This window comes from Trematomus bernacchii, unplaced genomic scaffold, assembly GCF_902827165.1.
Source record: "Trematomus bernacchii unplaced genomic scaffold, fTreBer1.1, whole genome shotgun sequence".
Lineage (NCBI taxonomy): Eukaryota > Metazoa > Chordata > Actinopteri > Perciformes > Nototheniidae > Trematomus > Trematomus bernacchii.
This window is the reverse complement of record NW_022987739.1, coordinates 12,779,505-12,794,215: the sequence shown is the minus strand read 5'-3', so window position 1 is coordinate 12,794,215 and position 14,711 is coordinate 12,779,505. Positions and strand designations below refer to the sequence as shown.

Sequence of the window (14,711 nt, the reverse complement as noted above, 5' to 3'; positions counted from 1 at the left end):
AGTGATAAGCAGGGATCCCGTGTGTCACATGACAGTGTTACTCACCGGTGTACATCACGCCGTTGAGCTCCACTGACATGCTGATGCTGCCTGTGCCGTTGGTGGTGAGGTTCAGGGCCGAGTTCTGCCTGCTCTCTGTGAGGGAGACAAACAAACAAAACAATTACACCCCATTACATGATGGTGGCACAAGATGTGCTAAAATTACAATATGTTAAACAAAGAAAATATCATAATTCTGGTTAAAGTAGGTATGTTTGTGACGTATCTTAGCTGAAGTTTGTACTTCAAAATAAGTTTCTTACAATCACTGTTGTTTTACATATTAACTTGAGTAGCACTTGAAATGTTTTGGCTTTATGAAACCTGATGTACTTATATGATTCTATTTTCTTCAAGTTTGTATCTTCTTGGTTGAATGCACTTATTGTAAGTCGCTTTGGATAAAAGCGTCAGCTAAATGCAATGTAATGTAATGTAACTTATATTTTTGCATGCTATTTACTTATACTAATAAACTGCATTTAGGCTCCTTCATTGGCCTACTGTTTGACATATGTTTACCTATCTGTCCAACCTGGCTTCCCCCTTATAGGAACTTTGATTAAAATGTATTTCTATTAAAAGTGGGAATTTGTACGTCCATTACAACAAATCCTGAATGAAAATTCTAGGCAATATTTCGGCCATTAAATGTTCTTGTAGAAGCAGTCCAGAGTTGACTTCCCTCAACTGTCCAAAACCAACAGCGCCAACAGGCATTGACATCCGCATGTTTGATATAGCCAACATAAATTGGTGCTATTTAATTAAGTGAACTTTATCTTCAAGATCTATGTGTGCTATATTTTACATCTGGGTATTCAAAGTTGGAACTTTGTGTGTGAACTTGCAAAACCTTAAAATTCCTCTGAAGTCACCTGTATTATCAGTACTGAGAAACTGTTTGCGTGCTCAATCAGATAGACAGTAACCAAGGAAACTCGGCTATAAGATCAAAGTGTCAGCCGGCAGAAGGGAATCCCCGCTCAGTCACACACACTCATGCACTGTATGTATGCATGCTGCTCCTATAAGCTAAACAGGTCAACATATAGGCCTGCTGTGGGTTACTTCCTCCCTGTCGGCTGCTGTGGTGTGTGGTGAGATGACAACAATGGCTTGAGAAACTAACTGCCAGGAAGAGGGAGAGGGTGTAGAATCCAGCTTGTGTAAATTCTAAGGAAAAACAATGAAATGTAAAATCCACAGCAGATGTGGTATTATTGATATGCACCTTCTTCCATTATTGTGGATTATTTTAAAATGTTGTTCTGAGGTAGATCTGTCTGGAAGATCATACTTTGTGCCGATTGATTATGTTAATTCTTAATACATGAGTATGGATTTCCTTCCTTTATCCATGCACATGTTGCCCCGAGGCAATGTCATTAATCACCAGGGGATAAAATGGTATTCTTATGTGTTTAATTGTATATATTGATGTCTGTTGAACCAATACCCCCTGTACAGATCTTCAGTCTGACGGAATTAACGCTTTTTTAATATAACAGAGCTACAATTTTATTATGTTGTCAGACCAAAGATGAGTTCTACTTTTATCAGCTATCAAGAAATGACAGTTTTATTTATTTAAGCTGTGGTGGATTCACTCAAGTAGAAGTAAAAGTACTGAATTACTAGTTGATTCATTAGATTCAATTAATACAATAATGATATTGTTCTCAAACTGGTCTTAATTCATGACTTAACGTAAAAGTAGCGAGAAGTGCAAAAATAGAAGTACTTTGATTTTATTGCATATTGAATCAAGTGTAGTCAACCATCTATTCTTATGGGTAAAATCATTTTCAAGAAATACTTGATTACAACCGTCAGCAGATTTAGGAAGGCTAGTTCAACTTTTGTCTTTTATCTTTATATGATTAGAAAGTGGAAGAATTTCACAGGCTTCCTCATGTAATATGAAAAACCATGTCTGACTGTATGATTAGTTTGACTGAATGTATCAGAAGCTCCACCTCAGTCAGTACCTTGGTTGTTGATGCGGATGTTCATGGGTAACTGAGCGGTCATGGCCAGCAGGTTGTGTTGCAGCGCTCTCTGCAGCAGTCGTTGGTGTTCCTCTGCCGGCAGCGCCATCTTCTTCTCTGGTGGCTCTCCGGCCTCCAGTTTGTCCCTGAGCTGCTCCAGAGCCGCCATCTGAGCGGCCATTGTCGCCTGAGCGGCCGCCGCCTGCATCACCCCCATCGTGTTCCCCTGCAGCGCCCCCGCTGTCAGACGAGCCATACTGAGCCCCATCAGAGAGTGGCCTACGTCCTCTTCTAGCCAGACACCACAGCGAAGGGGAGAAGGGTTATTTTGATTGAAAAAGTACTAAATATGATGGGCAAGATATAAACCATAAACACACTTATATAAAAAGCCTATCTGAGATAGTATGTTAGTGTTTAAGATGTCTTACAGAAGAGAGGACAGCAAGGCCATTCCTGTTAAATGGTAAGGATGAGGACTACTTAGTTTTCCTAACTTAAAAAAGAACTATCCCCAGTCATACAAAATAGAGTAATTAAGTCTTACCACTCAAAATATTATCTTTCATCCTTCCAAAGTCTTTAAACATCACACATCATGTGAGTTTCTAAACGAATCTCACCTTTCTTGATCTTGTGGTTATGGATCAGCGAGGCTCCGTTGGTGCCCATCGTCAGGCCAACGCTGGCTGATGGGAGTTTGGGCGAGGAGAGCATGGTAGGGGTCCCGTTGGGCGAGTATGTGAAGAGGGAGCTGCCAAAGCTCTGCCGCCGGCCCTCCCGCCGATTACTGTCGATGGCTGCCTGGAGCTCGTTGGGGTTGCTCAGACTCCTCTTGTCACATTCATATGGGTACAGGTACTTCATGTATCTGAAAGGAGTACAATGTATTTATGTTTCACTAAAAGCCTGTTAACGCAGGGATGCGCCAAGCTTTAACCTACTGCTGAAAATTCAATTAGTTCTTATAACATACATACAGTATAAAGCTTTAACATTTTTGTTGGTGAAAAATTGTCAGGAAAAAACTATTTTGGGTGGGCTAAACCACTTGTCAACTGTATGACCAATGGTCTCTGCTTCTTTCATATCAACTATTCTTCTCTGATAAGTTTCCAAAATGTAACGAAGTACATTGCTATATGGACCAACTACAGAGAGTGACTTAAAACAAAGGAGTTATTGAAATCGCTGAGCAGTAGAAAACTGGTTCTAGGAATGAGAGTAATGGACGAAAGCATTTTGTTAAACATAAGCCAATAGAGTGCCACAGTGACGCGTCCTAAAACCCGGAAGTAAGCTGCGCAATTTCTCCATAGGATTTTGGAAAATAGCTCGAAATAAGGTCTGTGGTTGACACACATTTAAGAGACGGATCACGTTTTGTTCTCTTTTTATAACCCTACTAGGGGTCATAACCTTACCCTACTTTTATTATTATAAAAGTAGGGTAGACATGTGGAGATTATCCGACTGAACAAAACGTGATCCGTCTCTTAAATGTGTGTCAAGGACGCGTCACTGTGGAACTCTATTGTTCACTTTGTTAATAGGCCCTTATGGCTTGTCACTGCCAGTGTGGATCCAAATATACCAAACACACAAATAACACAGATCCAATTAAAACAACCAGAGGTGTGATCCCGTGTGTGTGTGTGTGTGTGTGTGTGTGTGTGTGTGTGTGTGTGTGTGTGTGTGTGTGTGTGTGTGTGTGTGTGGTGTGTGTGTGTGTGTGTGTGTGTGTGTGTGTGTGTGTGTGTGTGTGTGTGTGTGTGTGTGTGTGTGTGTGTGTGTGTGTGTGTGTGTGTGTGTGTGTGTGTGTATGTGTGTGTGTGTGTGTGTGTGTGTGTTTGTACTGACTGTGTGCGTAGGGTGAAGGCTGCACTGGTGATTGAGGTAGGCAGGTTGAGTCCCTTAGTGATCTCTCTCCACAGTTTCTTGTTGATGACCTCCACCAGGCCGCCCTTCTCTGTCACCAGCCTGTAGAGCATGTACAGATCCAGGACCTGCTTGGCCATGATGGGAATACGATTCACTGGCGTTCCTGTAATAACACAAAAACACACAGTGACCTTTGTTAGGAATAGTTGGAAATTGACATGCTTGAAAAGAGCTTTTACTATTTGTCCTATGCGAACAAAAAGGCAGGAGGATCTTTTGATCGGATTTTCTTAACTGGCCAACACACACATAGCAAGGAGCAGACTGAAGTACAGGTAAAAAAATGTATCAAAATGCAGTCATCTGATGGACAAATGGATTATAATAAGATACAGGATACATACTTAGACACCAGAGGGCGAGATATCCAAACATTTTTGGGGAATAAAGTATGGTGTACTGGAAAAGTGATGGCCCTTCATTTTGATGGATCTTTCGATTTCGATACATCCTTTGTCAGTAGACAGAACAGTTTAAATAGTTACTGTTTCATCAAAGCCTTCATTAATCTTTCCATCAAATGATATTCATTTAAACACAGAGCGACCCCGAACACAATCTTCAGGTCCACTTCGACCCAAAATATGATCGACCCTATGTTCATACCAAAGAGTGATGCCTCAGTTATAGGTACGACCTGCAGATGGCGCTCTCATATTCTCAGATCATGCTTGGCAGATCCGCCCATTGCCGTTGGCTCTGACACTGTAAACATGTAGTACTGTTTTTTTCAGTTGCGAGCACGTGTCTCTGTCTCATGTCAGTCATCGCCCCGCTGATCTGACTATATCAGCCATAAATCAACTTGTCATATAAACCAGACTGCTTAAGTATTATGGGAGAAGGAACACCTGAAATGAGTCATTGGCCATGACATGCAAATAAAATATTGCACAATTGGAAATGAGCTTTTATGTTGGCTGTGTCGCCATAGTGAACATCCTGCATGGTTGGTGAGTCAGTGTGTGTGAGTGAGAGTGTGTTTGTGTGTGCAGGGCTGGCGGATGAGCAGCAGGAGAGAAAGGTAAACCAATCTGTTCCCAGGCATCGATACGATGTGTTCCTTCTAGTTATAGCCTCGAACGAGGGGCTGCCTAACCATAAAGCAATCATCTCCGAAACGAATAAAGACCCCACCCATGTGAGTGAAAGATGATAAGACGTGTCTGTGTCGTATGTCAGAGAGAGGAGTGGAGGGGGGTCATCCCTCCCTCATATTCAACTATTAAGCATCTCTGTACGTAATGGAGTTCTGGATAGAAATAGAACATGGGATGGACAGAATCACCTCTGTAGAGGACCCTGACCAACATAAGATTTAGATTTGAAATCCAAACCAAAAACATGAAGAACGAATTTAAACCTTACCAAGTATCTTGCAAGCCAGTATATATTGCTCTATATTGGTAGAAAACAGCATGTAAGTTAATAATAGCTTAGCAAAAAGGCCTCATGTATGCTATTATAGAAGATAGAAGAAATGTGTTTGAAGAAACCCTTTTTTATTACATTCCTTAGAATATAGAATAGAGATACCATTGAATAGCAATGTAATAGTTGGAGCGTATTATGTTTTATTTATTTTATTTTCTGTTTGTATTTTGTTGATGATTTGTTGTTTCTTTTTTGCTTGCCCGTCGGAATTATATCACATTTTGTCCCTTTGGGTGAAGGAGGAAAGAAGAAGAAAATAGCTTGTTCTTGTCATTTGTAATTATAATGGAAACGATTTACATTGTTTACAGAAAAAATGTATGTGAGACTCTGGCTGGAGATATGACCTATAAAACGGTCCGATAAGACACTGAACGAACACAGTAACATACCTCGTTTTTGCATGAAGCTGAAAAGGTCATCCAGAAACTCTTTTCTCTTCGGGTCTCTATCCAGTTCATACAGCTGTAGAAGAGGAAGAGAAGAGACCAGTGAGACAACAGCTTTTGAATTAATATCAAAACCACCATCTAGGATCTGACACAGCAAGGAAGAAGACGACCAGGATGCTCTCTTGTTACAAAAGCATCATGAAAACATAATAATGATCAATCGATAGCTGTCAAACTTTGAAATGACGACATTCACTCGTAAAGGTTTGTCATGAGAAACCAGTCAGTCTCCCTCTGATCATAAGAGGAGGTGACAGGGGGAGAAACTTAAAGAAATGTGGAGCAGTCTCATTTGATGAGAACCTGATGTGGATCCAGCTGCCTTTGGCTCTGGAAAAGTTAGGTGAAAGTTAGCAGTAAAAGTGGGGCGCCAACTCGGGGGAGTACAGAGCAGCCATTGAAACCAGTAGTTGTTTTTCCAGTCCAGTTTGTCAGTATGATAGTAAAATATTCCCCAGTTATACAACTATGAATCACACAGTATCTGGAGGAAACATTTCATAATCTGTTATTTAAAGGTTGTGAAACACAAGCAGCGCATTGTTACTACACAGCCCGCAGCAAGTAGACCAAGCCACAACTAACCTTCATGTTGTGGTGAGCATTTCATATCACAAGAAAGCCTTCACGTCACAGCTCGTAATTGAGACAAGCAGCCATCGCATGCTAGAGCTGAAGCAATTCAATTTGACAGAAACCTAATCAGCAACTGTTTTCATGATTGATTATGGCCAAACCTCTTCTTTTCCCAGTTGCTTAATATTGTGAGCGTTTGACGCTAAACTTTGTCTTCTCATAAAAATATGTCTCTTGGTTAAGGACTGGTGGTCGGACTAAACAAGCAACTTCGAAAAAGTCCCCATAGGCTTTCAGAGAGGAGACGATATCAACATTTTCTGTCTTTTCCAACACGTAAAGACCAAAGGAAAGTCCAGGTGTTTTTAATGTTATCCTGTCACATGTCAAAATAATAATTTGTATTTTAATTACTCAAAGAGTGCTACCTTCAATTCTCAAAGTAAAATCTTGAAAGAGTTAAAGTAAACAACAACACAATTGTTGCAGTAAAATCCAAGTCTCATTCATGCGGTTGTATGCTCACTATTCACCGTACACACTTATTTTCATTTAAAACCTCACTTTTTGTCAGCACAGATAGTCTCATACTTGTGCAGGCGCAGGCAAGCCTTGATGAGTTTTAAGAGTAGACAATATTATGTTTTAATGAAAATGCATGTGTTTGAGATGTAGAGAGCATACAACTGGACATAAAAGATACATGAAATACATTTGCTGGTGTTAAACAAAGACCCCTTTTACTTTGATTAACTAAGTTTTCTGCTTTTTTAATTCTTCATTCACCAGGCATGTGACAAAAACAAAAACATTTTCAACCAAGACTTTGAAGGAGTAATTAATATACAAATGCTCATTCTGGGGGGATGATGACATTTCCTTTAAAGCACGCAGCCAGAGAAAGGAAATGAAAGGCTCGTCCAGGAGAAGTCATGTATGATTTTTGGCAGTAGTGGCCTCTTACCACTAAAAGACGGCCCCTCATTGTGGCATTTAGCCCTCATTAGTGACACCGAGCTTCCATGAGATCTTATACTCTGCTGGGAAGGGGGAACAGAGGGGTGGGAACTGAAGAGGGTGGAGGTGGGGGATGCTGGGTAATGTACATGCCTGCTGGAGGCAAGGGGGAGTTTTAATTACAGGATGCATGCATTTGGTGAAGTGCCGCTCCATAAATCTTGGAATAACCACCCCCCCCCCTAAAACTCCCATCCCCCCATGTTGCTTTATTTGCTCTGTATCACCACCCCCCACCCCCTCCCTCTGTCCTGATCACACAAACAAATGTTTCCCTAGTGACATGGTGGGAGTGCTGTCACATGGAAACAAGGAAGCTGAAGCTCCAGATGTGGTAACATGGCATGAAAAACATTTCGGAAATAACAAAATGCAGTGTACTTTTTGCAGTATGACACCAGCAATCAGTGAGAGCATGATACACAACACTCAATGGACTACTGAAGTCTTAACTATTCATGTAACGTTTGCTCATTTGCAGCGTAACAGTGTTGACATGGCAGTGTGTTGATAGTTTTTACTGTTTCCCTGAGACCCGAACTGTCTATCAGCCTAAAGTGAAGTGTGAACTGTGTTGACCCCCTCACAGTATTCCTCTAACTAATCCATATAGAGAATACGCAGTTAACACAGACAAATAGATGGTATTTTGTTTTATATTGATTAACATGTGACTTTAAATCTGCATTCTCCTGGCTTTTACCTTCTGTTTATGTCTGATTGATGACAGTATCTTATCTTATCTTATTCTGGATACAGTCCTTCCCTAGTTATACGCATCTCTCTCTCTACCTTCTTTTAGTTTTGTCCAGGTTTCGGAAAGCAATATGATTTGAGCCAACACAACCCAAAGACAACCGAACATCTGAATAATTAACATGAAATGTACTTGACCTGTAATATTATTTAATTTATCCACTTAATACTTCAAACAGGCCTTTTAAATGTCACTTTATAATGACCTTACTTAGTTTAAGTAGTTAACAGAGTGATCAAATCATGCCTGTTTCCTACATTTCACAGAAATTGCAATCAAACTACTAAATGACGCATAAATCTGCTCTCATGCACGTTTAGCTGAAGCAACGTTTTTGTAGTAACATTAGCTAGGTAAAGTAAACCCTTGTAGCATCAATCGACAAGTTGGTGGAGTTAAATACTGGAAGTAAAGGTGGAAGGAACCAGTTTAATCCTAATATTATTTAATTATCAACAATACATGTGGCTCATGTAAACACAGTCACTGATAAAAATGTACATCCGAATGAAACACTATGATCTAAAAAAACAACTAAAGAATGTAAGAAAACAACTTGAAAAAAACGGGAGTAATGGCCTTCCCTTTAGAACCAAGGGAAGGCCAAGAAATAAACTCTCTAAACTTGGTTTGTCTAGTTGCTGCAAATGTACACATCACTCTTCAAACAACACATTGACTTTAAAACATGTCAACCTGCGGCTCAACAGAAGCTGGTAATGGAGCAGCTGCATTATGGAAAGCTATAGTTGTTATAGGTCATCATCAAAGTGGGACACCTGGAGCAGCCAATCAGGAGCCTGTTCAACCGGCTCGACCACAGCCACCCCTCACTATATATTTTCTTTACTCTCAGCTCCATACATATAACCCTTATGTACATTATTACTCACCTGTCGCAATGCACACACGCAGGCAAACACACACACTTTATCATGTATATGTGGGTGTGGGTGTTATTATATAGGTTTAATGTCTAGAGAATGTTCACAGTGGCAAGGGCCCCTCCAGGATTAAAGCTCTGCTATTCAGATAACTGAAAAGAAACTAGATAAACGACTACAAAGTTGGCCAAGGCCAACTGGTAATGCCGGGAGCCAGTTAACGCCCCATCACCAAATCTCCTGCTACAAAAGGCCCATTAAAACAGCAGAGCTTACTAGAAGACTTCAATTTGAAATTGTTTATTTGCAGCAGGGTGCTGAAAATTAATTATACTAAACTGCCTGTTTTTACACACTTCAAAATCTGTAACTGGGCTTTTGTTATACAGATATTTGGTTGTAACAAGCTTAGAATTGGCATCCAAAACATAATTTATTTCAGCGTACAAACGGTGACGGGGGAGAGCGAACCATATGCTGTCTGTTTAGCTGCTAAAGTGACGAGACTTCATATTTGAACAAGTATTCAGTGTTTGACTGAGTATGTAGGTCACCCCGTCTGCAGATAAATTATAAACAGGCCAGAAAACAAAGTGGTCTTATACTGAAAATAATCAGTAACCAAAGAGAAGCCTGTAGCTTTAGCCATCAGGTGGTGGTAGGTGATACTGTTAAGGGGTGTGTGTGTGTGCATGTGCGTGTGCGTGTGCATGTGTGTGTGTGTGTGAGGGGGGAAGGGTTCACTTCACTGTAGTGTGGCCAGAGGCACTAAAGTGTCACATAGCACACAGAGGCTTTGCAACTGAAAACCTAAACTGAGAGAAGACCAGGGTATCGTCTACATGCTCCTTTACACCTGACAATCACCTGACACACACACAAACATGTACACACCAACACACTCAGGATCAAAGTTTACTCATCTTTTAACTTACAGGGCAACCTTCAACGTTATAACTACGCAATAAGATGACATATGATAACCATAATAATAAGTGTACTCAGTAATTTTTCAGGTAAAATGTATCTTCTCAGAGGAGACGTGATGCCAGCGCAGCATGCAGACGCACACACACATATAGTGGACTACATGTTCCTCTTTATACAGACTGATTAGATAGAGGGACAAGTAAAGGCTGCTGTTACCAATTTGAATATGTCTACATCATTATCATTATTATTTAATCATTTTTTATACCAAGTGAATTATGCAATTTTGCTGCGAATGTATTTTTTTTCTATTCAAATACATTGCAAAAGTCAGATATTATCTAAGGTTTCACCTCTTTCACTATGCGATTTAAAGTGGAAAAGGCCTTTTGATTAGTTTGAGATCAGTCCTTGAATATCATTATAACATTTTTACAGACAATCTTTTGGATGTACACAGAGCTAACCTTGAGGTGTGATTAATCCTTTGCAGACTGTGTGTTTTATTTACTGGAAGACTATTTCCTGTGGTTGAACGGAGCAGAAACTAGGTTTACATTGGGACTCATTCCCCTTTAACCCAATATTGGAGGACCAGTTTCACAACTTCAATGAGTCTAAGTCTTTCAGTTGTAGTATGAAGTGTTTTCCACATGTCCTCTTGACTAATTTGAATGAATTAACACTCTAAGTTGCTGCGTTTTTTACTTTTAAGTACGACTTTATCAAACAAACTCTTAAAAAATACACAAAGATGAGTTGTGGACTCTAACAGAACAGTTTGTAAGAGAGCTGAGAAGAACATAACATGTAAACACGCACACACAGCACATATACTGTGTATAAACACACACGTATATTTGACAGTGGGGGATGGGAATGTATGGCTAGCAGGGAGAGGGGTTGAGGGGGGGGGCTTGATTCAGCTCATGAACACATAATCAGCCATATTCAAACACAGCATTGTTCCAGGCCAAAGCCCTTTTACGAGTGTCATTAATGAACCAAAGCAAACACAACCACCAGCAAAGCATCGCTTCACTACTCCCACAAAGAAAAATATAGTGTCATAATGTGTACTTTTATCTCACTAGCCTTTTTTCCTGAGGTAACAGAGCAGGAAAGTATCTCGAATGACACTGAACAATATTTATATTTAATGAATAGTTGGAGATAGTTTTAGACGGATAAAGGCTGTACAGATTTCCACTGAATACTGGTTTATGATAGCAACTCGGCAGCTTTTGGCTTCACCTAAGTTTGGTTAAATAGATCTAAGTTTTCTTCCACAGAGTACAGAAGGAATTTCAGTGAGTGGGGTCAGCCCATCATTACATTGAACTGCAACAAAGGCAATACTCGGACTATTGAAGCTCTTATCTGATTACCTTCATCACAGTAGGGTCATAAACAGAATAGGCTGTTAACACGGCCAAGGATCCTGATGAATTTCTCCACTATTTTGGATGAAACACTATTTAGCAAAACACTGCAGTCAACATTTTTGTCATCAAAAGATTCGGGTGAAAGCCACAAGACAGTATCGCCCAACTAGCAAAACACATGTAAAGTAAACAATAGCTATTTCTGTTCTTTGATCATTACATTTAGACTGTTTATTTTATTAAAGAGAACCACTGAGCAGGTTTTGTTGAGCCGTTTTTCAGCTTAAAGGCCAACTGGCTGAGAAACCAGATTTTAAAATACCTCCAAAAGGTTAATGCATCTGTTCGTTCTGCTTGACAGCTAAATAAAAAAGATTCAGATTCTTGAAGTGACAAGCCCATGTTCTTGTTTTTCTTCTCATTGTTGCTCAGGATTATGTTTTGCTGCTGTTTGCACGACACTTTCCAGGGATCACCTGTTAATCCAGCTGTGACGTCTCCTTCACTCGTATACAGAAAGAGATTGACTTCTTATTTGTACCTTTTCTTTAACAAGTCATTATGGTTTTAACTGCTCATCAAGTAGTAATGCAGCTAAAAGAGAGCCAACAAGTAAACTCAAGCAACAGCTCTTTTCTTAAAGCTGCCAAGAGCCAATATAGGAAACATAATTTTTAAAGCTGAAACAGACAAGGACACGTGAAAAAAAAAACGGTCAAGTCAGCTGACTGCTCAGATATAACAGCGTAAAAAGCATCAGCATGTGGTTTCAAGGCAACGGCCTTGAAAAACACATGTATTGCTTCATGTGCGCTGAAAAGTTCAAATACAGTGTACATTTGCAACAACTCTCTACTTTCTCAGCACTAATTATAATGCTTTTTTAATTTTTATCTGGAAATAACTGAATCTAGTCAGTGGACAGAGCTGACAGCTACGGCACCAACATGTCTCCGTAACTTGACATCTATAATGAATCCATCTCTTTCTCCTCTGCTCTCCGCCCTGCCCCATCCCCCCCCACATGGCCACAATTAACAGCAACAATGAAGCTGTCCGATTGCAGAGGCAGTGAACGGTGTTTTATTGACAGGCAGGATCAAACACATCATAATCCAAACTGACCAGATGACCTCGTAAAATCAACTCAATCGACTGAGGACGAGGAGCCAACAGCCTGCTGAGACAAACAATACCCCTGTGACTGACTGCATCTGCCTTCACCTTATCTTCTACACTCACATTTACTCCAAATGAAACAAAGCGATAAGAGAGGAAGAAAAAGACACTGAGAATAACACACAGGCAGTTTGGCTGAATAAAACTGCTCATCTAACATATGAATACAAACACAGGATGTCCATGATCTGCAAAATGTACTCAATGTTGTTCTTTTATGAAGTTTCTCCATTTGGTTACCATCCTAGTTGGACTGAAAACTATAAAACACAAAATATGATGTGTTTATATATATTTTAGTTGAAGACCCAACCATTTTCTCTTATGGTGGAATACCCTTCTGGAAGTTCACTAATGTGGCAGACATTCAATGATCTTTGAGGATATGCTGCTCTATGGTGTGAGTAGTAGGCCTAAGCATGCAGGGCTTTACCAAAAAAATGTTATGCTTGGCTTCTGTCGGATATAATTTGATATATAGTATCCCCTGCTGACACCTTAACAAGGAGAAAACAGTGTAACGGAGACAGGACATGAAACTGAATGAGCGCTATCCCGTTCTTGCATGCTGTCAGCTGCCACTGCCTGTAGATCTGGATAAGAATCAGAAATAACAGCCAGCCTTCCCAGGGCCCTCGAGAGTCTAATGTATGTGGATGTTAGCAATCTAGCATAACCGCAATGCTAATGACTAGTATCACGAAGGTAGATGCCAGAATTGGGCAGGGCGAAGCTGAGCAAAAAAGGGAAATGGGTGTAACAGCAATTTAAGATCATAATGTGTTATAAAACAACCATAACACTGATACTACACTCAGTATCATCATAACATCACATCAGACATTTGATACTCCTTGAAAAATGTCATTTCCCTCACAAATATCTTTACATAAGATGTTTATCTGTAAACTACCCTGCCCCTATAATGACATAAAACCATGACCTTGATAATCATCTAATGAGTGTTTGCGTGAAAGCTGGAGGTAGCGCCAGTGCAGATGAAGTGATAACATTTGCGTCTGAAGAAAGAAAGATGGACACAGAGATAAAAGGGTAGCTAAAGGTTCAGAAGAAGGTCTGTCACTGTGCTTGCAAACAAACTTGATGAATAAAATGTAAGACATATGTAAGAGAGATTTATCTGGCTCAGAAAGGCTGAACATGGGGAATTGTTCTCCACTGCTGTTCCTCAGTTTGGAGCACCTTGCAGAGGGGAAGAGAAGTGGCCAGGTGCCCCGTGAATCAGAGTGATGGGTGGGCAGGCAATGAGTTTAATGGTTGACTACGGTGGCCATTGAATTGGCCTTGGAAACATATCTGGCACACCCAGCCTCATGGAGGGCAGATATCTGTCCATGTGGCTCACGACAGACTGAGATGTGGAGGCCACGTGGCCAGGCCCGCCCAGATCAATAGGCGGATGGGCTGCAGTTTGCCCTCAAGCTACCCCTGGGTTTGTCCTCTACATGGAGTCTGATCGGGGACACTTGGCAACCCTAGCCCAAGGAGAGCAAATTATAAGCATATCAAATAGGCACTGCTTTTTTTTTCTGTACACAAAATTAAGATTAAAGTCACTGTTTCCCAGCTAAATGCATTATGTGTGTATTCTTCAACCTTTCATTTTCATTAGAAAGCATTTACAGTGTTTAATACACAGTCAATAATACGTTGGTTGGTAAACAGGGAGGACGCTAGTATACATCGTTTACAAGCCTCATTCAGACAGCATCTATGTCTTGAAATGATCATTTAACTTTTGGAAAGAAGACATTTCAGTCATTTCAGCAGGTAAAGCACATGTGTAATCAATAAGACTAAGTATTACCAAATTGGTTCAATCTAAATGGTATGCAGGCTTTATCGCCTGTGGTTTTCTTGCTATGACAAGTCAAAATATCTGCAATGGAAACGGTTAATTATCGGTTCAAATTGGTGTTAAATGGAGGTGACAAGTCCCTATTTGTGTCTATAGTATGAACAGAGCTATGCCTACACAACAGCTATTATCATAGGCAAGACGAGGCATATAGTGTTGTAAATTGTGATTTTGGATCAAAGCACTCGTAGGGTCTTTTATGTTAAAATGTCAAACGAGTGTGCCCTGCTCTGCATAATGTTTG

General features: G+C 40.3%; 1 protein-coding gene across 2 annotated transcripts in view; it reads right to left on the bottom strand.

The window, feature by feature from the left end:
- arid3a (AT rich interactive domain 3A (BRIGHT-like)) overlaps nt 1-14,711 on the bottom strand; it is a 46,297-nt gene that overhangs the window by 7,125 nt on the left and 24,461 nt on the right. Inside the window, exons 4-8 of one of the 2 annotated variants that reach the window (XM_034146936.1) lie at nt 5,801-5,873; nt 3,894-4,077; nt 2,657-2,904; nt 2,034-2,324; nt 46-135 (exon numbers count right to left, since the gene is read on the bottom strand). In XM_034146936.1, coding sequence (XP_034002827.1) covers nt 46-135; nt 2,034-2,324; nt 2,657-2,904; nt 3,894-4,077; nt 5,801-5,873 — 886 coding nt within the window. The remainder of the gene's footprint in view (nt 1-45; nt 136-2,033; nt 2,325-2,656; nt 2,905-3,893; nt 4,078-5,800; nt 5,874-14,711) is intronic. The other variant, XM_034146938.1, reaches the window with a different exon arrangement.